The sequence below is a fragment of the Hippopotamus amphibius genome, chromosome 1 (assembly GCF_030028045.1).
Source record: "Hippopotamus amphibius kiboko isolate mHipAmp2 chromosome 1, mHipAmp2.hap2, whole genome shotgun sequence".
Classification (NCBI taxonomy): domain Eukaryota; kingdom Metazoa; phylum Chordata; class Mammalia; order Artiodactyla; family Hippopotamidae; genus Hippopotamus; species Hippopotamus amphibius.
This window is the reverse complement of record NC_080186.1, coordinates 179,573,926-179,599,525: the sequence shown is the minus strand read 5'-3', so window position 1 is coordinate 179,599,525 and position 25,600 is coordinate 179,573,926. Positions and strand designations below refer to the sequence as shown.

Sequence of the window (25,600 nt, the reverse complement as noted above, 5' to 3'; positions counted from 1 at the left end):
TTTTGCCCCGCTCCCGGCTCCTTTTCTCCCGCCGTCTCTGGCCCGCGCTCCGCTGGTGAGTCCGCGGGAGCCCGCGAGCGTTCAAGCGCCTAGGCAGCCCCGCGCCGTCAGATCGCCCAGCTCGCCTCTCAGCGTCGCGGCGCCACCCGGCCCCTCTTCTGAGTAAGTGCCTCCCGGGCGCGCCGGCCCCGCACACACCCTCGCGCGGGGCTTCCCCGGTCGTGGGGCTGCGGGTTGCTCCTGGGGGCGCGCTTTCCGCTCACCGAGAGTCGCTGGAGTGAGTGTGAGTGGGTGTGAGTGCGTGCGTGTGAGCGAGTGTGTGTGTGTGTGTGTGCAGGCGCGCACAGCTCCGGAAACTCCCCGGAGTTTTACCCAGTTCCTGCGTCGCGACGACAATGTGAGACCTCCAGCTAAGAGCCCTTACCGGCTCGGGCTGACCCCTTCACTTCCACCTCCTCCCCTGAGCCCCATCCCTATTCCCTCCTTCCTTCTGCAGACGCGGCCCCCGCTATGTGTCACACCCTCCTGGGAACAGCTTTTGCTGTCGAAAGGACTGCCCCGGTTATCAGGATGCCCCAGATTGCAGACCGAGATGCTGGCCTGAGATTGTAATCCAACCCTGCATTGTAAAATGGGCAGAGACTAGAGTTGTGCCCTGAGATCGTTCGGTGGAGACTTCCTTTGAGGAAGAAAGTGTGTATGTGTGTGTGTGTGTGTGTGTGTGTGTGTGTGTGTGTGTGTGTGTGTGTGTGTGTGTGTGTGCGCGCGCGTGTCCGTGTCTTTGCGCGCCCGCTTGACTCTCAGCACACTTGATGCAAGAACACTTGATGAGCGCCCTCGGACCCAGGGCGGCTGATAGGCAAGTTCAAGACCAGGATGACCAACCGGCCTTGGGCGCCTAAAAGATGTTTATTGATTCAGTGACACTCTGTTGCTAAAGCCAGCTGATTTCCTAAAACACAGAGCTAGGTAGGAAGAGCAGTACCCTGAGAGAATCATGGGAGGAAGGAGACAGTAGTTGAGTGCTCAGTGTTGAAACAACGAAATCCTTGAGTTATATATTCCATCCTTCCATAAATTATTTTTATTGGGGTCAGTACTGTCTCAATGTAGGGTACATTTCTGCGCTAAAAACAGGTTTAATTGATAGCAGTACAGTGCTTTAATCCATCTATAAAATGATTCCCTGGTTGCTGAGGTCCCATCCAATTATAACAGTCTGAATTCTTCTGTATCTCAGTTTATTCTTGCTATGTTCTTGCTGTGAAAGTAGAGATACCCATAAAATTTCCCCACTTTCTTGATAAGAATTCATTTACGAGGTGCTGGTAGGGAAATGACCTGTTGAGGAGAAATTATTCATTGAGGCGTAAGGAAAACAAAACTAGGTTGCTAAAGGAAATAACCAGAACAGAGTAGGCTGTAAGTTGCCATTGTGCCCTGGCATATGAAAGTTAGAGCTGATAAATCACTCTCAGTGCTGCTTATCACAGCAGGTATTTTTATCCTGGTTTGAATCCTGTGTTACACAAAAGTGTTTCCACAGTGTTTTAACTAAGGAAACATTATGCTTTGAAATGTAAACATATGACTCCATCTGTCTTTAAGGAAAGAAATAATTATCACACTTAATTAAACACCTGGAAACATTTATTGCCACCTTCTAATTAGATCTATCATAGAGAGTTGTCAGCAAGTTATTGTTAATATTCTAACTTGGTAACACAATTGGCTTCTTTGTAGATTTTGGGGGGATGCCAGTTCCCCTCCATAAACATTACTTGCCTCTGCCACTTCTTGCTCAGCTTTTGAGTATTTACCTGTAATTTGAGTAAATAAAGTTTAGGGAAGTGGATTACCGTCTACCTCCCTGGAAAATATGAATACCTTAGATGTTGAATGTTTGGTATTAACGTCTTTGCATTAACAGACATAGGCCTTCTAAGCCATTATATCCATCTAGATTATCTGCTAATTTAAGAATGGTTAATAAATTATTGAATATAAGAAGGTTCCCCCCAAAATGTAGTGATCCTGCACAGAGGGTCCTTTAAATTTTTTTAAGTGAGACTTTAATCTGTAGTGCCTTTTGTTCTAATGTGTTTAAATTTAATGAGAAAAGGGGTTGCATGAGCTGGAAAATCTGCTTATCTTTGTGCCTCTTAATTTTCTGTTTCTGACTATATTGCTGGATGGTCAACACTTCATCTGTGTAGTGAGTGTTGTGGACAGGCTGTTCTGGAAGCCCAACAGAATTGCAGAAACTGTGGGTGAGCATGCACACTGCAAGGGCCAGGAACAGAGTATTTGATGAGGTTTGTTCTCTGCAATTCTTTATTCTGTTGAAATTGGAGGAAAGGGTGTGTGGAGAGAAATGATTGCATCCAAACAGTGCTCATTAGGAAATGCTGTGGCGGGGGTGGGGGGTGGGGGCGGCGGGGAGTGGATTTCTAGGTGGTTTTGGGGAACTTGAAATAGCTGATCCTAAGCTGAGCCTGCCGTAGTGCCAGGCATTCGTAAGACCGCATAGTTAATTGATTCAATTAATCCTTGTCTGCTTGGATCAACCCCTTGAATGAACACATTTCCTTTTGGAGATTTCATTCGTCCTCAATCAGAATGGAGCTTTGCTTCCACACCACGCAGAAGAGTCCGTTCTCCAGCCCCTCCATTTTTGCCTGGTACAAATTGAGGGGGTTGACCATGGGGTGACCTCCAAGAGGCAGGGGAGGGTGGGTGATAACAAAGGCCACCTGTTTTCTCACGGAGGGGGCAGGGAGCATTAATGCAACCCCAGTACCATAGGCACTGACGTGGGCAATGGGGACGTGCACAGGAGCCAACCTGGATAAAAAGGGGACAGTTTACCTCAATTGGCATTCACAGAGATAATCAGCTCTGCTACAGAGTTTAAGAGAAGGGGCTGTATGGTGCCAGGTAAACTTTTGTCACCTCAGCTCTCCTCACGCTGCCCACATCCTGCGTTTCATACCCAAGGCACACAGCAAGAACTCAACAAACCCTGAAAAGGAGCTTTTAACACCCCAACCTTCGTGTTTCCCTGTGAGAAACAGTTTACTTCCTGCTCCTCCCATCTCTGGTTTTGATGGCTTTGGCCCTGGGGTCTGAGCCAGCTGCAGATAGACTTTTGTCCATCAGTGGGGCTTCCCGGTAGCTAAAAATGGATGGTTCATTGAGGGTTTAAAAAAAAAAAAATCTGTGAACCTTGTTGCAAAATGTAAATGAGGTCAAGTAGTAACCAGTGAATGTCAGTTCGCATTCTACATTTTGGTCTTAAGAAGAGGAAACAGCTGCAAGTAGAGGGTAGATAATTCTAGAATGTGAGAGGTGTCACCTGGCTCCTGAGTCTTAGACTGCAATGGTGGCCGTTATGCAGGTTTGGAGGCACATGGCCTCTGTCCAGCTTGCAGGGCCCCCGTTCATTCACACAGCGGGCATTTACTGAGCTCCTGCCGTGTGCGTGGCCCTGTGCAACCCTCTCATGTTCACACCGAGGCCTGGGATCCAAGAGAACCTGTGACTTGCACTGAAATGTCGGTAAGAACGAGTCCCTGAAGGACAATTGATAATGGCAAAGATGAGTTCCGAACTCTTCTGAGTTTCGCAAAGGAAAGTCAAGTCACTTCCTGAAAACAGTGCATGAACCATTTTCAGAATATTTTTTCTTTCTCAATAATAAGCTGAAATAAGCATGTTTCTTCTGATGTCTGTTTCAAATCACCAATGGTATAATTGAAATAAACCTGATTCCATAGGATTTTGTTTTCTTGGCCTTGCATGTCAAGCATGGAAGTTACCTGAGAAACTTGTTTTGAAATGTCACATGCTCCGCAATAATTAAATAACACCCACCCATCCTTTTAGGGATAGGTTGCTTTTTCTCTAGAAGCAAGTGTTTATGGTTCAGAACCAAGGTACCAAAGATTCAGAGCCAGCTGCAAAGCTGGATGGGCCTCAGCAAGTTTGTTTTCCCAGGATTGTGTTTTTTGTTCTTTTGGCCACCCACGCGGCTTGTGGGATCTTAGTTCCCCAACCAGGATGGCACCTGGGCCCTTGGCAGTGAAAGCTCTGAGTCCCAACCACTGAACCGCCAGGGAATTCCCGGATTGTGCTTTTTTGTGTAGAACAAGAGGGGTGATTGACCAACATGATAATATGTCACTTGAGGTGACTGGGGGCTAGGCAAGCAACCACCTTCCCCACCAAACAGAAACCGAACACGGGTGAGAGGGCACAGGAACGGGCCTTCCCTGGAGAAAACCAAGCTGACTTATAAACACACTGGGGTTTGTTTCTTTAATAACAGAGAATGGAATTAAGTCCAAAATTCCACGTGTTGTCATTTCCTTGAACATTGGGAATAAAGATGACTTTTAGTTTAGTCAAAAAGTAGTTGGTGGGCTTCCTAGGTGGTGCAGCTGTTAGGAATCCGCCTGCCAGTGCAGGGGACACGGGTTCGATCCCTGCTCCAGGAAGATCCCACATGCCGCGGAGCAGCTAAGCCCGTGAGCCACAACTATTGAGCCTGCACTGTAGAGCCCGTGGCCACAACTATTGAGCCCATGTGCCGCAACTACTGAAGCCCATGTGCCTAGAGTTGGTGCTCCGCAACAAGAGAAGCCATGGCAATGAGGAGCCTGCACACCACAACAAAGAGTAGCCCCCACTCACTGCAACTAATGAAAGCCCGCTCACAGCAAAAAAGGACCCAACACAGCCAATAAAATAAATTAATAAATTTAAAAAAAAAAGTGGTTGGTTCACATGATACTCCTGGAATCAGCTGTTCATATCTCAGCCACCACTAGCTGTGTGACTTGGAATAAGCTACTTAAGCTCTCTGAGCCTATTGTTTTACCTAAAAAGTGGGGATAGTATTTCTATTACAGGATTGTTGTGTAGATTAAGGCAGGATATTCCTCTCCCGGTGTCCAAAGTGCAGAAGCAAGTGGTCGACTTTGTTGGATTGGCCGCATTGCTCTCATTTCAAGACGATGGTGTTTGTACTGGACCATGGTGGAGCAGAGAGGGAGAGTGGTGACTTTTACCACATGTGCTTTTAGCATGAACTTTCCTTTTTTTTTTTTTTTTTTGCCTCTAACAATGCCAGAGAAGCCCAGAGAAGGGGGTGCATGTAGCACAATGTCAATGATTCCCAGCTGTAGGGTCATGTGATTATATAGGGAAATCTTGCTGCTGCTGCTGCTAAAGAGAAAGGAGCCAGAGCAGGGCATCTGGGTTTTATGTGTCTGAGCAGGAGAAGAGCCATGGCATCCAGGAACCTTCCTTATGAGAGAAGATTTAATGGACCCGTTACAGTTCACTTGTGAGCAGTGGGTTGGCCTTTTGCCTAAAGAGGCCCTTATTTAAAACAGGTAATGGATGAAACCAGGTTTTCCAAGCCAGACAGGAAGCTATGTCTCTGGTGCCCTTGGTGTCCAAAGGGACTTGGGCTGGCATGTCCTCAGGAGAAGCTGTGAGAGTTCCAAGAGGCAGAGGGCAGGGACACCATCTTCAGGGTTGTCCACTGGGGCAAGCTTTTCTGGGAACACAGCACTCTGCAGGGCACACAGGACACTCATGAATATTTGAAAGGAGCCAAAAAGGCAGAAGCAGCCCACCTGGCCAATACCCTCTAAGCCTGGCTCTTATTCCTTCAACCCAAACTCATGTAGTTCAAGCCTTCTCCACTCCCAACTGTTATTTATTTCGAAAAATGAGTTCCTTACAATATGACTGTCAACCAAAGTGAGGGAGACAGGGGTTGTGGTGTGTCCCGGTGGAGTCCTCACTGTCCTCATCCTTTCCCATCTCGGCCTGTTGAGCTGTGCTCAGGCTCTCACACACCTGTAGATGCAACAAAGGAATTCCACAGAAATGCCGCCGTCTTCTGAGAAAAACTGCAAGCACAATGTTGGCCAGAGGTTGCAAAGTTCAGAACAACCTTTGTTGACTCAGACCTTTAAGAAAGAAGTCCAATACCTGATTCCACCCCTCTGTTATCAGGAAACAACTCCCTTTTTCTCCCTTTCTTCTCTCTTTAAAAACATGAGGTAGTTTTCTGGGAAATGGCTGGTGTTTGATTCAATATTATCACCGCTCTGGAAGGGCAGAGCCGTCTAGACTTAATGATGGAATTCTGTCTGCCTTGGTGCAGAGATAGGCCCGATGACTCACAGAGTGTACCTGGGAGAGGTGACGAGCTCAGCCCTCCCCGAGCATCTGGTGATGGCCTCTGTGTTGCACACACTTAGCCATTTTGCTCCTTTGCTTTTATGGCCTGGAACAGCTGAAGGTTCCTGAAAGAGCAGCTGCTCTTCTTGCCAAGGTGAGAGACTCTGTATTGATAAGGAGCCTTCCAGGTCCCTGCCCTGTGTGCCCAGGTGGGCTGGTTTGAGGATGTGATTATCTGGGCAGCCACAGAGATGATCTCCCAAATGAAACTTTGAACTTGTCCAACATGCTGCTGTACTTTAGGGCTCACCTGGGGCCATAGCTCCCAACATGACTGCAAGCTAGGAATCACCTGGGAAGCCTGACCCAAAAGGTGCAGATTCCTGGGCCCCACCTACTGGGGCATCACAAAGGCTGAGCTTGGGAATCTGCATTCCGCCGCCCCCCCCACGCCCTCCGCTGGTGACATGCGCAGCAAACTGAAAACCTCTAGCCTGGGAGACCAGTTTTAATGTCTTGATCTGTAAAGATTATTCAGGCAGCAAGTATCTGTACGTGGTCCCCCCCCCGCCCCGCCTTTTCTTTTGCCAGTGGAAAAGTGCAAATTGAAAGTACAGAATGACTTTAAAGTTTAAAGAAGATTAACATGAACATGCACAAAATGAACACCTGTGTACCCATCCTAAGAAATAACGACGAGGTTTTCAAGTAGATCCTCATTGGGTTAAAAAATGTTGACCAACAACTGGTTTAAGAACAGAAAATAACAACCAAAACCAGTAGTGGCATCCCACAAATAGGTCCGGGAATTGAAAGCCAAGAAGCAGAGACACCAGGGAGTCTGCTCAGTGTTTATTCATTCACAATCTAAATTTTGAATCACTGGCAATGCTGACCTCATCCCTTAGTATACTGCTGACTTGAGGACACCTCATGTCACTTTGTAGATCACTGACATGGGATGGGCATCTTTTTTCAGGAGTGGCATCTGTTGGGAGGAGCCCCAGGCTCAAGACTCTTGAGTTGCCAAGTGGCCTGTTTTCCCTTCCTTGGGTCTACTCCCCTGTCCTGAGGTCCTGGCACCTCCAGGAGGCTATCCTGTTCTGAGAGTGCCCCTCTCATGTTGTAATGGTGGGCAGTGGGAAAATGGAGAACAGACTTTTCTTTCAAGCTGTCTTGCTGTAACTTCCTCCTCCTGCCCCCCCCACTTCCTCTTCCTTTTCTTCCTCCTCCTTCTTTTGCGTTTTTTTTTTGCATTTTGAGTTGTGTCAGTACTTGAGACTTTCTTCCCTATTTCTGAATTCTGGTCAGTTTTCAATTTCTCATTCTAATAGGGGCTTTGAAAATTATTGAATAATAATGGTCTGCTACTGATGATACATAGTCCTAATTTTAGTAGAACCACTGTTTTTTCCCTCTAGGTTTAAATATTTTACCAGGGACTCACAAGTATGAAAATGGCCTGATTTGAGTTTTGCCTTAGCCTTCCTCTCTCGCCAGCCACCCTACAGGTCTGCTGCCCCCAAGGCCAGCACATGAGGGGCCTTGTAGCCTCACAATTTGGGAAAAGGGGCAGGTGGAGGAGGTTGGGCAGTGGCTTTCAGAGAAGACCACAGGGCAGAGAATGAATCACCACAGTCTTCCTGGTGCATACCTGGACTCTGAGTTCCCTACAAGCACATCCCCCCCAAATTTTATCCTTCGGTCAGTCTTTTATAAGTTCCGTTCCCTTTCATGGTTACCTTAGTATGTGTATATTCATGATAACAAATGGTATACTAGATCACTGTAACAGTTTGCTAGGGCTGCCACAGCAACATCCTACAGACTAGGTGGCTTAATAGAAATTTATTTCTCACAGTTCTGGAGGCTGGAAGGCCAAGATCAAGGTGTTGACAGGTGTGTTTCTCCTGAGGCTTCTCTCCTAGGTTTGCAGATGGTCACCTTCTTGTTGTTTCCTCACATGGTCTTTTCTCTGTGACCCCGTTCCCCACAACTAGAGAAAGCCCGTGTGCAGCAGTGAAAACCAAACACAGCCAAAAAATAAATAAAAATAAATTTTTAAAAAAGGGGGTATTATAGGGAATTGCCTTGCAGTCCAGTGATTAGGACTGGGCGCTTTCTCTTTTTTGGAGGACAGCAGTCATATTGGTTTAGGGCCCCACCCTTTTGACCTCATTTAAACTTACTTACCTTTTAAAAGGCCCTATCTCCAGTCACACTGGGGGTTAGGGCTTCAACATCTGAATTTGAGGGGAAGGTGGCAGAATTCTACCTATAACAATCTCTTTTGTAAAGGGTATTATAGTTACATCCCTGGTGGCACAGTGATTAAGAATCCACCTGCCAATGCAGGGGACACGGGTTTGATCCCTAGTCGTGGAGCAACTAAGCCAGTGCACTAAGCCCGTTCACCACAACTACTGAAGCCCGTGTGCCTAGAGCCTGTGCTCCGCAACAAGAGAAGACACCTCAGTGTGAAGCCTGCACACCGCATTGAAAAGTAGTTCCGCTCGCCTCAACTAGAGAAAGCCCGTGTGCAGCAATGAAGACCAAATACAGCCAAAAAATAAATAAAAATAAATAAATTTTTTAAAAAGGGGGTATTACAGGGAATTCCCTGGCAGTCCAGTGATTAGGACTGGGCGCTTTCACTGCAGTGGCCTGGCTTCAGTCCCTGATTGGGGAACTAAGATCCTGAAAGCCACGAACGCAACCAAAAAAAGAAAGAGGGGGTTGTGGTATTACAAATAATACCCTTTGTGTTATTATCATATGGTTTACAACTACATATATTATCCTCAGAAATCATGGTTATTATTTTTTACTTTAAACAGTGATCTTTTGAAGAAATTGGAACATGAGAAAAAGTTTTTTATATTTATCCATTTATTTGAGGCTCTTCATTCTTTAGTGTAGATCTGTTTCCATCAGATATTTTTTAATCCTTCAGCCTAAAGAACTTCCTTTAATATTACTTGTAGCCCAAAGCTGCTGGCAACAAATTTTCTCAGCCTCCTTTTTTTTTTTTAATTTTATTTATTTATTTATTATTTTTTGGGGGGTATACCAAGTTCAATCATCTCAGCCTCCTTTGCACATGTGACCCTTGTGTCTGTGTGTCCAAATCTCTTCTTATAAGGACACCAGTTAGATTGCATTAGGGCCCACCCGAAGAGCCTCATTGTAGTTGAATCACCTTTTTAAAGACCCTATCTCCAATTGCAGTCCCATTTTGAGGTACTGGAGGTGAAGACTTCAACATATGAATTCTGGGGGGGACACAATTCAGCCCATGACGATTAGGATGCTTTAGGCTGTAGGTAAGAGAATGCCCAGCTAACAATTATTTGAACAGTAAAGACATTAAGTTATCTTAGGTGAAGGGTAGTCTGGGGTTGGTCCAATCCAGAGTTGAATCAGTGCCTCCAACAATACCACCAGGGAGCAGATTCTTTCCATCCTTCTCCTCTCCCATCCTTAGTATGTTACCTTTTTTTTTCTGCAGACTTGCTACCTTAGACAGAGAATAGCTTCTTCTACAATGGGTATCACAGGCTTCTTTAAACTCATTCAAAGGGAGGAGGAGCTTGTGGATGTTGGGGGAGGGATGGGCACAGAGAGGGCAGTGATAAATCTGTCCTCTTGCAGTGTCCATCTCTTTTCATCAGAGGATGAAACTTTCCTGAAGCCTCCCCAGGCCTCACTGGCCAGAACTGAGTCACAGCTGGAAGGGAAGCTGTGAAAGTAAGTAGTGGACAGTAAGGGAAAACTTTTACTGTGGGAGATTGGCTGTACCAATGGGAACAAAGGAGAGAAGCGTGATTACTGGGCAGACAAATAACATCTGCACCAGCCCTAGGCTCCCATGCCCTAGAAGCTATCTAGCTAAGCCATCACTATTACTGATAATAGTAATCCTGGGTTTTATTGGAATTAAAGTTATCCACCCATGAGTAGTTGGGAGGAAAACAAAACAAAGATGTGGAAGGTGTTAATCACATATATGTACTTAATTACTACTAGTAGTGACTTTTTAATGTTGTGGGTTAGGGTGCTATAAAAAATAGCACTGCTTACCTCACAGACAGCAGGCTGCATTGAAACCCAGAAGATGTTCATCAAATAGAGAGTTCTTTATGTTTACGGAAATGTTTACAACCCCAATAACAGCAGTCATGACAAATACTTTTTGAGTACTTATGATGGGCCGGCACGGTGCTAAATGCTTTGTACACATTATTGAATTCATTTTCCTAACAGGTCTATGAGAAAGGTATTGTTAATCTGCATTTGCAGATGAGGAACTGAGGCTCGGGGAGGTTAAATTACCTGCCACAGATGCCAGGCTGAGCTGGGAGTCACACCCTGGCATCTTAACTATGTGCCATGCTTGTGCTCTGCACTGCTACAGGATATTACCCCCCAGTAAAACTGCTACAAACTCCCTCATTTTCTGTGAGCTGTCAAAGGCTGTTACCTTTCCAACCAGTCAGAGTCTACCTGACTCTGTTTATGTCCCATTTTATTCTTCACATTTCAAGATTGAGATATAATTGACATTTTGGTGTTTGTAGTAGTAGAAAGAAGAACCTTGAGAGTGTGCCCAGCTGACACTGACTCACCTGGTGACCTTCAACAAGCCACCACAATCTCCTCTGCGAGGTTCAGGTTAAGACTGAGTCTGCGGGGTCACGTCCAGGTGCTTAGGGTCTGTTGTTCATGGACCGTTGCCTTACTGCAGATTGTACTAAAAGTCCTATGTTTATTTCAGATATAACTCACAAATGTATTTCAAAGTAAGGATGTGGAAGTTCAAGATCGATGGAGCTGCACTTCCCAAATTGAGAAGATAATATTTATCTCTTTTTTCATATTGGGAAGAAGTTGGACAATTTTAATAACCCAGAGGAATGTGTCTTTCATTATTGGCTTGTCCAGAAAGTGCCAATCTGAGTGATGCCAACTTTGTCCTCAGGTTATAGAATCTTTGTGTGAGGCAGATGCAGCAAAAGCTGGAAAAACTTCTTGATGGTCATTGTGCAGAGACTGCACCCTGCAGAATGCTTGGGCGGCTGGGAGTTGGCCGTAGTAGGTGCAGGGCTAAGTGTGCTTCTTATCTGGCGACTCTAATGCCAGGGATGCAGTGGAGTCGCTGCTTCCAAGTCCTTTCCTCACTGTTCAGTGCAGATCTCGGGAGCCTGTGTTTCTTCTTTTAGTCCTTAACTCATGTTGCCAAAGTTGAAATAATATCTTGGGTGTGGTAGTTCACTTAGGCTTTAGGATGCTTAATGTTTGGGGAAAATTGTTTTGTTCATTTTTTAAAAATCTTTATTGGAGTATAATTGCTTTACAATGTTGTGTTAGTTTCTGCTGTACAACAAAGTGAATCAGCTATATGTATACATATATCCCCATATCCCCTCCCTGTTGAGCCTCCCTGCCACCTTCCCTATCCCACCCCTCTAGGTTGTCACAAAGCACTGAGCTGATCTGGAGCTGAGTAGGGGAGTAAGGGGTGTAAGTTCCTTGTCTAATTCTGGGAACTTGAAGCTGCCCTAGGTTGGTATGCTGAATGCTACAACTTTGAGTCAAGTGATTAATCTTATGTCTATGAGAAATCAACACCCAACAGCTCTTTGCAATTCCAGTTAGGCATCCAAGAGGTCATTTTGAATTGAGAGCACCTTTGAGATATTTTGGAGTACATGATTTGCTATAAGCTTTAAAAAATGATTTGAAGTGTTATAAGGCAAATTTTCATTAAAACAATATAGATGAAATCAGGGACTTCCCAGGTGGTCCAATGGTTAAGACTCCACGCTTCCACTGCAGGGGTCACGGATTTGATCCCTGGTTAGGGAACTATATATCCTGCATGCTGTATGGCGTGGCCAAAAAAGAGAAAAAAATTATTTACTGTCAGCATAAGCAGCTCATTGAAACAGAAGTCCTTCATAAGATACTGGCTCCCAGCTGATTGGCTGCTTGGCCTCTTCCCCTCCTCTATTGCCTTGCAGGGTTTTCCATCAGTTGGCCCTTTTTGTGCTGACTCCCCTAGATTTTCTTTTTTTTTTTAACCTAGAAAAAAAAAGAAAGAAAATGTTACTTTATCGCTTTTTCTTTAATTGAAGTATGGTTGATTTACAATATTATATTAGTTTCAGATGTACAACATAGTGATTCAATATTTTTAAAGATTATATTCCATTTAAAGTTATTGTAAAATACTAGCTATACTCCCTGTGCTGTATAATATATCCTTGTAGCTTATTTATTTAGTACATAGTAGTTTGTACCTCTTAATCCTCTCCCTTCATCTTCCCCGGTCCCTCTTTCCAGTGGTAACCACTAGTTTGTTCTCTGTATCTGTGAGTCTGTTTTGTTATAGTCTTTCATTTGTGTTATCAGATTCCACATATAAATGATAACATACAATATTTTCTTCAAAAAACTAAAAACTGAACTGTTTTCCATAGTGGCTGCACCAACTTACGTTCCCATAACAGTGTACAAGAGTTTCTTCCACATCCTTGCCGACATTTGGTATTTGTGGTCTTTTTGATCATAGCCATTCTGACAGGCGTGAGATGATATCCCATTGTGGTTTTGATTTGCATATCTCTGATGATTAGCAATTTTGAGCATCTTTTCATGTGCCTGTTGGTCATCTGTATGTCTTCTTTGGACAAATGTCTATTCAGGTTTTCTGCCCATTTTTTGATTGGGTTGTTTGGTTTTTTGATATTGAGTTATATGAGCAGTTTGCATATTTGGATATTAACCCCTTATAGGTCACATCATATTTTCTCCCATTCAGTAGGTTGTCTTTTCATTTTGTAGATGAAATGCTTTGCTGAGCAAAAGCTTTTAAGTTTAATTAGACCCCATGTGTTTATTTTTTTGTTTTTGTTTCCTTTGTCTGAGGAGACAGAGCCAAAAAAATATTGCTACGATTTATGTCAAAGAGTGCCTATGTTTTCTTCCAGGATTTTTATGATTTCTACTCATACATCTAGGTCTTTAGTCCATTTTGAGTTTATTTCTTTTTATATGGTATGAGAAAATGTTAGATTTTCTTAACACCTTTTTAAACCTTCTATTGTAAAATAAAACACAAATAACAACAAAAAAACAGATATAACACGCACATCTTAGTGAATTATTATAAGGCAAACACTCATACAACCATCACTCAGGTCAAGAAATAGAACTTTGCTGGCTAGCCCAAATGTGCCTTCACATACCCTCCCTAATCACATTCCCCTTCCTTCCTCCAAAAGTAAATGCTATCCTGACCTGTATAGTAATCACTTCCTTGCATCTCTTTATGGTTTTATCACCCAAGTGAGCAGCCTGATGCACTGTAGTTAAGTCTTACCCATTTTTAAAAAACTTGTATCAAGTCTCCTATAATCCACAGATTTCCTTAACATCCTCCCTCATTTGAAAGAATAAATTTTTTGTTGTCAAAAGATCTGGACTGTTTGATCTATAGAGTGTCCCACAGTTTTCTTAACAAGAAAGAGGCACTCTCCTGGTACACTTTAAGTTATTCCTTTGCCCTCTATTCCCTGCTTCTGGTTGAAGAGGATTGATGAGACTCAGTTAGATACCTTTGGCCAGAATATAGGTGCTATTGTATTCTTTCACAGGAAGGCACACAACATCTGGTTTTTCTACACTTTTTTTGCCTTTAGAGGCAGTTGATCCTCAGTGATTGCAGAATAGTGATATTCTCATTCTACCATTTTGCTTTACTTTGTTAGCTGGAATAATTTTATAAAGATAGACTTCCTTTCAGTCTGTTATTTGATTGCACAGTGGTACAGGTCACATAGAAAAAACAGGATAATTGCTCAGTTCTTTCCTTTGATTTACCCAGTTTTTGAGAATTGGTTTCCAGTTATTCTCATAAGGTGACCAATTAGGGTGGTTTTTTTTTAAATTGCTATGATCGTGGAATTAAATATACTTAATAAGACTCAGATAAGAAGCTCCCATCTTTGGCCAGTGGGAGCTTCTTCAAGTTGGCTCCTGAGTCCTTCTCACACGACCTTAGCTTCTGTGTTATCTGGTGTGTTAAGGTGATCCTGGCTTGTCTTGCACATTTTCTGCCTAGACCTGGATTCAACCATTTCTTCACGAATCCCTGGTTTCTTTAAATAGAATGGTATTTCAGGACCATAACCCCAGGCACTGGGGATGCATATTCACTAGAATGGTCATTATTTCTAGGCTGTTGCTTTGGTCAGGGCTGAGAACACACACACACACACACACACACACACACACACACACACACACACATACACACACACTTACATACAAACATATACACATATAAAGGTAAAATATTTTGTGAGTTCAGATTGATATTTCCAAGTCAAATTTGAGACTTGGGGTTTTGTTTAACCTCCTCTGTGTTACATTTGTATTTCCTTTCTTTCATACTTAGAATCTTTGCTTTTTAGTCCCAAGGGAGATAGAATATCTTTTAATAACCCATTGGTTGTCCTGTGTTGCACATACACCAGTCCCCAAATAATCAGCTATGATTAGTGAAAGCAGTAAAAATAATTTATTTGGCATATGTCCTTCTCATTCTTCCCCAAATTTTTGTTGTTGTACTATATCTACATTGTCATATCATATAGTCATTGTATACTAAAATATCTCCCTTTCAATGCTCATTCCATCTTGTTTCTACAGGTAACTATATATGTCATGCTTATCATCAGTCCTCATATCATTGTCTCTACAAATTTTTTTTAATAAATTTATTTATTTATGTGTGTATATATGTGTGTATTTATTGGTTGCGATGGGTCTTTGTTGCTGCACACGGGCTTTCTCTAGTTGTGGCGAGTGGGGGCTATTCTTCATTGTGGTGCATGGGCTCCTCATTGCAGTGGCTTCTCTTATTGCGGAGCACAGGCTCTAGGTGCATGGGCTTCAGTAGTTGCAGCACACAGGCTCAATAGTTGTGGCTCATGGGATTAGTTGCTCCAGAGGCGTGTGGGATCTTCCTGGACCAAGGATCGATCCTGTGTCCCCTGCATTGGCAGGCGGATTCTTAACCACTGCGCCACCTAGGAAGTCCTCTACAAATTTTGATTGAAGCTTTTTCTCTAGTGGATTTCTTAGGTAGGGCTCATGGGAATACTATTCCCTAATTTCTTTTTTTCCCCCCCTAATTTCTTGACAAAACTTTGTGACCTTTATATTAAAGGTTCATTTTGCTGGATATAACATACTTGGCTCACAGTTTCTTTCCTTGAGAATCTTAAATATGTTACTTCATTTTCTTCAGAGTATTGTCAAAAGTCTGATGATGATACTCTAATTTTCTTAGCTGCTATAGGTCACTTTTGAGAGCATCCACTATACATCTTTTTCCTTCAACCTACTATCTATCTAGCATTCCAGCGCAGTGACTAGTGAGCTAGTATGCTACCAAATCCAAGCTTATGACTCAGCCACCCCTGGTGCCAAATAATCTCTTCCTCCTGTTAACCTAGAATCAGCCACTTGCTCTCAATAACTGTAGTTTTTTATCTTCGTGACTTCAGCTGTACCTTGTAAGGTGTACAGATTTAGCACTAAATATGTACTTGTTTATGAAATAAATGAAGTGGAAGGATGTGGGTTTTTCACCCTTTCCTTTAGCCTGTTAGGAACGGCCCCCCACTTTGACTCTTTTCCTCCAATCAGGCATGGCCTTGCCTCAGACACAGCTGTGCTCACAGAGGCAGGCTCTTCCCGGAGCAAGTGTGTGGGCGCTGCACCTGTGGGACCTTGTCCCCACACTCGCTGCATCAAGTTGTTAGACCATGTTCTCATGATACTGCTTTTTCAAGACGCGCACACGAGGAAGCCCTGGCTCACAGAGTGTTGGCTCCGAGAGCCGCTGTGGTCCTCATGTCTGCTTGCCCTCCCCCCCCCCCCCCCCCCCCGGTCAGTACTTTGACTTTTCATTGTGGGTGTTACTGCCCAGGCCCCCGCCTCTCTGAAGGTGCTGGGGCTGCTGCCTGCCCTTTTCTCTTCTGACTGACCTTTTTCCTCTTCACTTCTTGGCCACCAGAACCCATGGCAGGACATCATATCGGGAACCCTCGCCCAGATGTAATCCCCGAGACGTTTTGTTCAACATACACACTGTTTAGGTTTTGAAATGTAAATGCCAGTTGGTCAGCATGCATGCCACTTTGGCCAAAGACTCTGCTGCTTGCTGCTTCACTCCCTGGGTCAGTCGCACATTTTGTTTATCAATTGAGTTGTGACCTTTGACCTCTGGTATCTCATACTTCTCAGAGCACCGCGATATGGGCATACCTTGCCCGATTTTAGGCCTGGCCTGCGCTATAATCCAGTGATGTCCCTGCCCTGGCTTTCCCTGTTAGGTCCTAGCCTGTGGCCGTACATTTTTTTTTTTTTCTTCTCGAGTACCTCAGGGCCATGTAATTTTTTTAAAAAAAAGAACATTGTGATACATGGCTTTTAAAAACATTCACCTGCAAAAGCAATGATGAGAATAATCCAGAAGTAATGGAACGGTGGCTCTTCCCGGACGGGTGTGAATGCTGAGGTGACCTCTTATTTCAGGTGTGAAGAAGAGAAGCCCCATAGCCTTGACCACACCAGGGAAATCTTGCTGGTAATAAAGAGTCAGTGACGTGGGAAAGCCACCCATGACACAAGAAATTGCTCTGGTTGTCCACTTTTCTGCTCTCGGTCAGGCCCCTGCGGTGGGCTTTTCGTTCCTGTGGCTGGGCCCATGGAGACAGCTCCGTGGTCTGACCCACCCTAGTGAAGTTTTTTCCCCAGATCTAGTGTCTTGTTTTGGTTTGATTTGGGGTTCAGGGGAGGTATAATTGACATATACCATTATATTAGTTTCAGGTGTACAACATAATGATTTAGTATGTGTATATACTGCTAAATGATCACCACAAGTCTCTAGTTACCATGCGTCACCATACAAAGTTACAATTTTTTTTTCTTTTGGTGAGAACTTTGAAGATTCCCTCTCTTGGCAACTTTCAAATATATACTACAATATTATTGACTATAGTTACCATGCTGTACATTACATCCCCATGACTTATTTATTTTGTAGCTGGAATTTTGTACCTCTTCACCCCCTACCCCCTTTATCCATTTTGCCCAACCCTTCAACCCTCCTCCCCTGTGGCAACCACCAGAGGGGAGGAGGGTTGTTCTCTGTGTCTATGAGTTTAGTTTTACTTTGTTCGTTTGTTTTGTTTTTTAGATTCCACATATAAGTGAAATCACACAGTATTTGTCTATCTCTGTCTGACTTATTTCACTGAGCATAGTGCCTTTAAGGTCCATTCATGTTGCCACAGATGGCAAGATTTCATTCTTTTTATAGCTCAGTGATGGTCTGTTCTATCTGTCTATCTATCTATCTATCTATCTATCTATCTATCTATCTATCTATCTTTCTATCATCTACATATATATCACATCTTCTTTATCCATTCATCCATTGATATCTTGGCTATTGTAAATAATGCTGCAGTGAACATAGGGGTGCATATATGTTTTTGAATTAGTGTTTTTGTTTTCTCCAGGTATATAGCCAGGAGTGGAATTGCTGGGTCATGTGATGGTTCTGTGTTTAATTATTTGAGGAACCACCTTGCTGTTTTCCATAGCAGCTGCACCAACCCAGATCTAGTGCTTCAGGTCTCAGTTGAGATAGTCCTGGGAATGACTTCTTTGCTCCTAGGAATCTCCATAGGCAAATATGAACTTGTATAAAAAGTGTAACCACTGTCTATTCTGCTTTTGCTAATTCAGCAGAAATCATATTGAAGACTTGGTCTTCTTTTTCTACTCCTGGCTGCCTGGGGTTTTGCCTTTTGCCTCTGGTTGGTTCCTGGTGGGCTGGCTGCAGTGGTAGAGGCTCAGTATTCACAGAACACTTACTGTGTGCCGGGCATTGTACTAAGCTCAATAAACATTGAGCCTCTACCAGATCCTGGGTTCTATCGTTATTATTCCCATCTTAAAGATGAGGAAACTGAGACCAGGAGAGTTTAAGTCCTTACCCAAGGCCAAAAGCAAAGCTAATATTTGGGTACTTTTTCTTAACCATATTGCTGTACTTCCTCATGAAGAAACATAGGCTCAGCAAAGACCTACTATATAGCACAGGGAACTATATTGAATATCTTGTAATAGCCTATAATGGAAAAGTATATATAGCTGAATCACTTTGCTGTACACCTGAAACATTGTAAATTACCTGTACTTCAATAAAAATTATATTTAAAAAAAAAACAACCCACAGGCTTCACTGAGGCAGCTTGTGGGTCTTGCCGAAGGTCAGTAACCTTGCTGGGCTAACTGAAGGTTGGAGCGTGTACCTGACAACTCTATAATGTTTCGATCTTGAACAGACTTTTCTGAGCTATTCAAGATAGCTGATTTAGACTGTGCAGATGAATGGGAGGGGAAATGGGGAGTAATAGAAATATAGCTCCAGAGTCTCACAGCCTAGAATAATCCCAGGTCTGAAGATCCATTGTCAGGACTGCAGACAACTTGAGAGCTGCGTGTCTTGCTGATAACAAGTCAGCAGTGTTAGCAGCACTTGCTTGTTACCGCCTCCACAAGGGGCAGGAGAAGGGTGGTGAAGCTTAAGTGTGTCAATATTGACACTTGTTAGACATTCTAGTTGTGAATTTGGTGGAGAAAGGAGTTAAAACTATCTAAAATAAGGTTTTTAAAAACTTCTTACCATCCATGCTACCTCTACATATGTTCCCAGGATTTTTTTTAAGCATTATTATTTCTACCCAGGAAAATATTATAGACACATTTTGCTTACATGGTATTTTTGAAATAATTTAGCAGAGGATGCAAATGTTCTTTGGTACCATGTAATGGAAAAAGCTCTGGATAGGTGTGTGGAAGGTGGGCTGTGCAGTGACTGGTTGGGTGATTTTGCTGAGATAGTCACCCCTCTGGGTCATAATTGCCACATCTAAGAAATGTAAGGTGTAGGATAGATAACCTCTAATCTCTCCCAGCCCTGAAATTCTATGATTCTGATTGTTGATTGCTATCATCTGCACTTTTCATGCCATTTTAAGTACGGAAACCAAGCCACTGGTAGAGCAAGAAGGGTAGAGCCTTGCATTCCTCTGGAAGGAATGCCACCCTGCCCCAGTATGGAATGAGGAATTCTATTCCGGGGTTCAGGGTGGGAAGCGAGAACTCTGGCCCTGAGTCTTTCCAGGAGGCTTCAGGAATACAAAGTGAGATACTCCTGGGAATAAATTTATTTTTAGGTTATATTTGTGTTCCCCTTCATAAGATAAGTGACTGCTAACGATGCTAGTAGCCGAGGAAATTTGCTAAATTATGTCTTATACCAGAGAGCCCATCTGTGACTATCCAAGAAGCTGATATGTGTGACCACAGGTGAATTCAATTTGAGACAAAAAGAGTTCATTGCAGTGTTGTTTTTAAGAATAAACACAATGAAAACTTTAAACAACTTAAATATGCCTCAACAGCTTATGTACATTATGGTAATTCCGTGGGATGAAACATTATGCAGCTTTAGAACAAGGTTGGTCTCTGTGAAGGGATATGGAAAGATCTCCAGGACAGATTAAATCAAAAAGCAAAATAATGATCTCATTATGTTTTTAAAAAGGCATATTATATGTTGATGAGTGCATAAGCTTTTTTTTTTTTTCAAAGAATGAACAATACACTATTAATAGTGGAACTTTGTATTTGAAGAAGGGAGAGGAGGTTAACTTTTCATTTTATACCTTCTATCGTTCTTAAATTTCATAATAAAAATACATTTGGTAAAGGAGAGAATTTAGATTTCAGTTGAGGTTTTGAGGCAGTCTAATACTTCCTTAAAAAAATCTATGTAAACAAAGCATACTGAGCAAAGCAAGGTGTTGTCTATAAACACTAGTCTCCCAGCATTAGGTAACCCCCCCCCACCTCCTCTTCTTAACACACAGCTCTCAGATTATGCATCCTCTAACCCCAGATTGTCAGTGGCTCCCAATGTCTATCAGAAACAAGTCTGGAAGAGCAATATGGTGGAATGGCAGCGCATGGGCCTTCTGGTTTGTCATCCATGCATTTGACAGTATTTGTCGAGGACCTGCTGGGCACTGGGGAGAATGCTAGCTCCGGGGTATGTAGGTGACGGGTGTGCTTTTCAGAAACTGTATGTGACTTCTTGGAGCCTCAGTCTTCTCACTTGTAAAACAAGTTGTTGTAATTAAATAGAAGAGCAAATGCAAGACTTCTCGCCCAGGCCCCAAAGGACAATATTTGCTAACTCGACTCACCCTTCTCTCCACGTTCAAGGCCAGGTCTGATCCCTACAGCTCTTCTGCATGTTTCCTTTGGTTCCCATTCCTAAATGTTGCATTGTTGTAGAACACACCCCACTCTTCCCTGCTTTTGTCTTTGCAGGTTTATCCCACTTTCCTGCGTGCTCAGGATCCAGTTCAAATGTTGCCTCCTCCATGACGCTTTCCTGGTTCTGTTCTTTACCAGGAAAAAAAGTCCAAAAATAATCTCTTCCTCTTAAGAATGTGAATAGCTCATTCTGGTCTTCCTATCTTTATGTTGATTATATTATCAGTTATGACATTGCGCTTTAATTTGCAGCTGTCTGCGCCCTACTAGACATCTTTCCTGAGAGCAGTAACTAAGTTTTTGTTGTTGTTGTTCATCTCTAGAAGTTATCTCTGTCCTCTTGTTCTCAGGAAATGTCCTCATGTTCTCAGGAAATATGAATGACTTCATTTTTTATGATTACCCAAATATCATTTTTATATTCATTTGAAAGATTATTTTAGTTTGGAACTAACAAGGACATTTTCTTGAAACCCACTACTAACAGCGGGTTAGACGGAGTTTCTTTCCCCCGGCAGGGATTCAACTGGGAAATTGGTGGAGCTGCTGTCTCTGAAGAACGTTCAGGAAGAGACAGGCAGCCATCTTTCCAGGGTGGTCCAGGCAGTCACCCTTTTTGTGAGTAACTAGCTCATAAGATCTTGTCAGATGAGGTGAGATCTTATCCTGAGAATTTAAAAAAACAAACTACACCCACTATTACACCCACTATTAAGACAACTCCAAGCAGAAGTAAAGGAAATGAGAAAGAAAAAAATAGTAAGATTTTAGATGTGTGTGAGCCAACAGCTTGTTTCATTTTTCCTATTTCTTTCCATCCTTATCCATAGTTAAATATTACAACTGTGAGCATAGCATAGACACAGGTTATTTTTTAATGCATATTTTTATTTTTATTTATTTTCAGAACTTTATGCTTTATCTTTTTTTTTTTTTTTGGCTTGCATTGGGTCTTTGTTGCTGCACGCAGGCTTTCTTTAGTTGTGGCGAGCGGGGGCTACCCTTCGTTATGGTGTGTGGGCTTCTTATGGCATTGGCTTCTCCTGTTGTGGAGCATGGGCTTTAGGTGCCTAGGCTTCAGTAGTTGCAGCACGCAGGCTCAGTAGTTGTGGCTCATGGGCTCTAGCGCACAGGCTCAGTAGTTGTGGCGCACAGGCTTAGTTGCTCCACGGCATGTGGGGTCTTCCCAGACCAGAGGTCAAACCTGTGTCCCCTGCATTGGCAGGTAGATTCTTAACCATTGTGCCACCAGCGAAGTCCCAGAGACACGGTTTAATAGTCTGCTTTTCTCTTAACATTATTTCCTACGCAGTTTCCTATGTTTTTATGGACATTTTGATTCTGTTTTCTCAGTGAAAGGATTGGAGTTCAGTTGATACCTTTCTTTTTTTTTCTTTTTCAGATTCTTACACATTCTTTTTTTTTCTTCTTCAGATCTTTATTGGAATATAATTGCTTTACAATGTTGTGTTAGTTTCTGCTGTACAACAAAGTGAATCAGCTATATGTATACATGTATCCCCATATTCCCTCCCTCTTGAGCCTCCCTGCCACCTTCCCTATCCCACCCCTCTAGGTTCTCACAAAGCTCTGAGCTGATTTCCCTGTGCTATGCAGCAGCTTCCCACTAGCTATCTATTTTACATTTGGTAGTATATATATATATATATATGTCAGTGCTACTCTCTCACTACGTTCCAGCCTCCCCTTTCCACCCTGTGTCCTCAGGTCTGTTCTCTACATCTGTATCTGATGCCTTTCTTGAGCAAGAAATGGAGACTATAAAGCAAAGATGTAACCTGGGGGAATGTCAGTATTGTGTATTTTTAAAAGACATGATCTTATTCTAATATTGCTGAGGTATACTGGAGTAAAAATATTAACAAATGATTTGATTGAAGTTTGCAGCACAATAAATGAGATTAAGATCGTGAGCCACTTTAAAATGTTTTCTTAAATGAAATACACATTTTTAAGAGAGTAGACAGAGTTTTGCCAAAGCTATGGCTCTTTATTTACCAAGATGTGTTGGGAACGACTGGAAGGCAGCCCTTCCTTATCAGTAGGTTTATGTAACTTGCCTCAAGTTGTTTGCTAATGAAGTTCAGGTCTCTCATACTGATAGAATGGAATAATTTTATGTAGAAGAATCAAACCCTAGCCTTCTTTGTCAGAAGAAACTAATTTGACTGGTGCCTATAGGCAATGAGGTGTGTTGAACATGTGGAACTCATTAGGCAAAATACCAGAATCTTTTTGAGGTCTGTGGATATAGTCTCCAAAGAGAGAGAGAGGCATTTAAAATTAAACGGCACAGAATTAGAACAAGCACTGTATACTCATTCTTGGAACTAATCCTGTTTCTTTGGCCCTAGGCTAAACTGACTAGATTTATACTCCCTTTTTTGATTTAAAGCCACATTCACTCCTTTTTACAATGAGAACCAACTGTCTTCTAATGTGATTTTGTAGCTTTCCTATTTGGAGGTTCTTAATTATTTTGCTGTTTCTATCATCTGTCAGAATCATTCATACAAATGTCACTTCAAGATAAGTTTACCTTCTGGGCCAGCTCACCTGTTAGGAATTAGTTTATTTTATAATTACAAATGGTCCCTGATTTACGATGGCTCAACTTAGAGTTTTTTGAGTCTACGATGGTACAAAAGCCATGTGCATTCTATAGAAATTGCAGTTCAGATTTTGAATTGTGATCTTTTTCTGGGTTAGTGACAGATGGTGCATACTCTCTTGTGATGCTGGTTAGTGAGGCCCAGGCCCCAGTCAGCCACGAGATCACGAGGGCAAATTACCAATACACGTAAACCACGCCACCTCCACACAGCCATTCTGTTTTCCACTTGAAGTACAGCATTCCATAAAGTACATGAGATACCCAACACTTTATGCAAAAGGCTTTATGTTAGATGACTTGCCCAACTCTAGGCTAATGTAAGCGTTCTGAGCACATTTAAGGCAGGCTAGGCTACGTAAGCTATGATGTTCTATACATTGGTGTATTGCATGTATTTTCAACTTATGTTATTTTCAACTTACGATGAGTTTGTTGGGAGCCGCATCATAAGTTAAGGAAAATCTGTGTCCTCGCTTTACTCCACTTATTGTGTATAACCTCTTATAATTTAGCATAGGAAGGATGATTGCATTTCTTTGTATTTTCCGGAGGGGTGACTGCATCCTTGTGTCATTATCTATGGTTTGGTATATAAAAGGACCCCAAAAAATTGGTCCTGTTTTTTTTGTTTTTTTATGCTTTCATGTATGGCTTAAAGAGAGGAATTCAGTCTTACTAGTCACTCAGACCAGCTACAGTGAGTCCCAAGAAGACCTACGAGGACCCTGTTAGACCATAACTTAGTTCGAATTCCAAAGAGGACCTGCCTTGGGCTGGAGCCCTCTCTAAAATATTAGAGGATTCAGAAGAAATCTTCTCAATGAAAAACCACGAAATACCTTCGATTCTGGGGATTTGACTAGATCCGTGCTGCTTGGACACGGCTGACCAACAGCAAACCCTTTAAGTGGTTACTGTTTGCTGTTGCCAGTCTCCTCCCCCATCCCCTGCCTGACTGCTGCCCTGCCCCACTGCCTGTGTATCCCCTGTGACGCTGTGAAGCTGCTCTTGCCCTGGGATAAGGTAGGAATGTCAGGGTGGGAGGCAAGTCCTGAGGTAGAGATGAGGCAGGGTCTCTCTGTATTCCTGGCAGTATTTCCTAAAAGCCAGGGCTGGGATCAGAATCCAGACTACCAGATATTACTACTTTCACACTATCAAGCCCATAAAGTAAAACAAAAACAAAAACAAAAAAACAATTGCAGCATCATCCAAACTGATAGGAAGTCAGCCCAAGGCACAACTTCATCAATGGTTTCATTTGGTTCTTCTGTTCTTTTATCATTTAGTCAACTAATGATTACTAAGTGTCCTACTAAAGCACGCAGAGAATTGAAAAATGGCAAAGACGGTCCCTCCCCTCTGGGAAGTGTTAATCTAGTTCTAAGGAAAAAGTTAGGATGCAAATAATTGGAATATAATGCAGGCTACATCCAAGAGGTATATTAGTTATCTATTGCTGTGTAACAAATAGCCCTAAAAGTTAGCAGCTAAAAATAACAATCAGCATCTATTATTACATACAATTTCTGTGTGTCAGGAATTTGGGAGTAGCTTAGCTGTGTGATTCTGACTTGGGTTCACTCATGAGGCTAGAGTCAAGAAGATGCAAACATCTGAAGGTTTTCCTGAGGCTTCTTCTGGGTTTTTTTCTGAGGATCCTGTTCCATGATGATTTACTTACATAACTGGCAAGTGGGTGCTGGTTCTGAGCAGGAGGCCTCAGATCCTCACTACATACACCTCTCCGTAGGTCTAGAGGAGTGTCCTCATGACATGGAGTGGATGGCTTTTCCCAGAGTGAATGATCCAAGAGAGCACAAGGTAGAAGCCTCACACGTCTTTTATGATAAAGCCTTGGAAGTAACACACCATCACTTCCACAGTATCCTATTGGTTACATAGGTCATTGTGTCCAGTATGGAAGGAGCCTGTAGCAGGGAGTGAATGCCAGAAAGTAAGAATCACTGGGGGGGCCAAGAGTAGACTGGCTATCTCAAGAGGCAAACATCTTCTGTAGTGATGAAAAAAACAGTGTCAGGGGTGCCCCTGGGAAGGGGATAGAATGTAAAACTGATGGATTTTCAGTAGCTGAGGTTGTGGGAAAGGGTGTTGAAGGACAGGGCATTAGGAGCCAAGAGGGGATTGAATGATTGAATTGATTAGGTATTGGTGTGTTCAAGAAACATTGCTGGAGCAAAACCTGGCAAGGCAAAAGGGGCAGGGCCCTATGAGGTCTTCAAGGCCAGGCTGGGGAGTTTGGACTTTCTTTGACTCTTAGAGATGAGCCCGTTGAAGGTTTTTGAACAGGCGAGTGACATAATCATTGGCATAGTTCAGCTC

The 25,600-nt window shown here is 42.9% G+C and overlaps 1 protein-coding gene across 1 annotated transcript in view; it reads left to right on the top strand.

The window, feature by feature from the left end:
• The window catches only part of TNFAIP8 (TNF alpha induced protein 8), a 124,206-nt gene continuing 98,606 nt past the window's right edge, over positions 1-25,600 (top strand). The window contains exon 1 of the mRNA XM_057736894.1: positions 1-162. Coding sequence (XP_057592877.1) covers position 162 — 1 coding nt within the window. The 5' untranslated portion in view covers positions 1-161. The remainder of the gene's footprint in view (positions 163-25,600) is intronic.